Here is a 774-nt window from a genome sequence, read left to right as displayed (position 1 = left end):
ACTATCTTTTCATTGGTCAAGCAATCAGACTTTGCATCAATTGTTATTTGGGAAGCCTGAAGTAGCTTCCGACACAGAAAGCATACAATCTCTAAAATGAGCGGAAGATACTTCCATTTTATCACAATCACAGCTCAAACAGACGTCTAGATAGGGTTAGGTCTACTATACTAACATGTAGATAGTATCATAAACCCACTCCTTCATTATACGAATGGAAGCGCTACTTCCTCAGCGCAAGGTGCTGTGTGACCCCGCCACAAGCCGTCCGTCGACAGCGCCAGGTACTGTTGTTTCTTGAGCTGCTCAACTATGTTCTCCCTGCGCGTTTTGTAGGTTGTCTCGAGAAGAGAACCTGCTATTCGACGTCGCGACGGCAAGCGGAACGTTGGACAAGCTTTCTGGAAGAAATGCTTTACTGCTGGATCCTCAACAATTCGAAACGGAATCCCGGTAGCATCGCACATTTCCGCGAAGTCTAGCTCGAGTTCTCCTTGGGAGTAGCGAACATCTGAAGCCGCTTCGTACGTTAAGTGACCACCACCAGAAAATAGCTGTCGTCGTGCCCGTGGGTTGGCTGGAGATCTTGTACCAAAAATCCGTACTACTTCTGCAGGTGCCTTGCCACACTTTTTGTGACGGGATCACACAGCACCTTGCGCTGAGGAAGTAGGCTTCCAAGAGTATACAAACTCTAAATGAACGACCGTTCACGTGTCCCTGGTCTGAGGGGACGAAGTACTCACTTGAGGGTACGATTAAGACTGATTTTTA

The 774-nt window shown here is 47.5% G+C and overlaps 1 protein-coding gene across 1 annotated transcript; it reads left to right on the top strand.

Annotated features, from left to right (window-relative positions):
• Positions 1-214: 214 nt before the first annotated feature.
• On the top strand, positions 215-504 carry PPTG_24674 (hypothetical protein; the record flags this gene model as incomplete). The annotated part of the gene is made up of 2 exons (XM_008918192.1): positions 215-241; positions 337-504. The coding sequence occupies 2 exons, from the start codon at positions 215-217 to the stop codon at positions 502-504; spliced, it is 195 nt and encodes a 64-aa protein (XP_008916440.1).
• Between the last annotated feature and the right edge of the window lie 270 nt (positions 505-774).

Source organism: Phytophthora parasitica (assembly GCF_000247585.1).
Source record: "Phytophthora parasitica INRA-310 unplaced genomic scaffold supercont2.154, whole genome shotgun sequence".
Lineage (NCBI taxonomy): Eukaryota > Oomycota > Peronosporomycetes > Peronosporales > Peronosporaceae > Phytophthora > Phytophthora nicotianae.
This window is presented reverse-complemented; position numbering and strand designations above follow the sequence as displayed.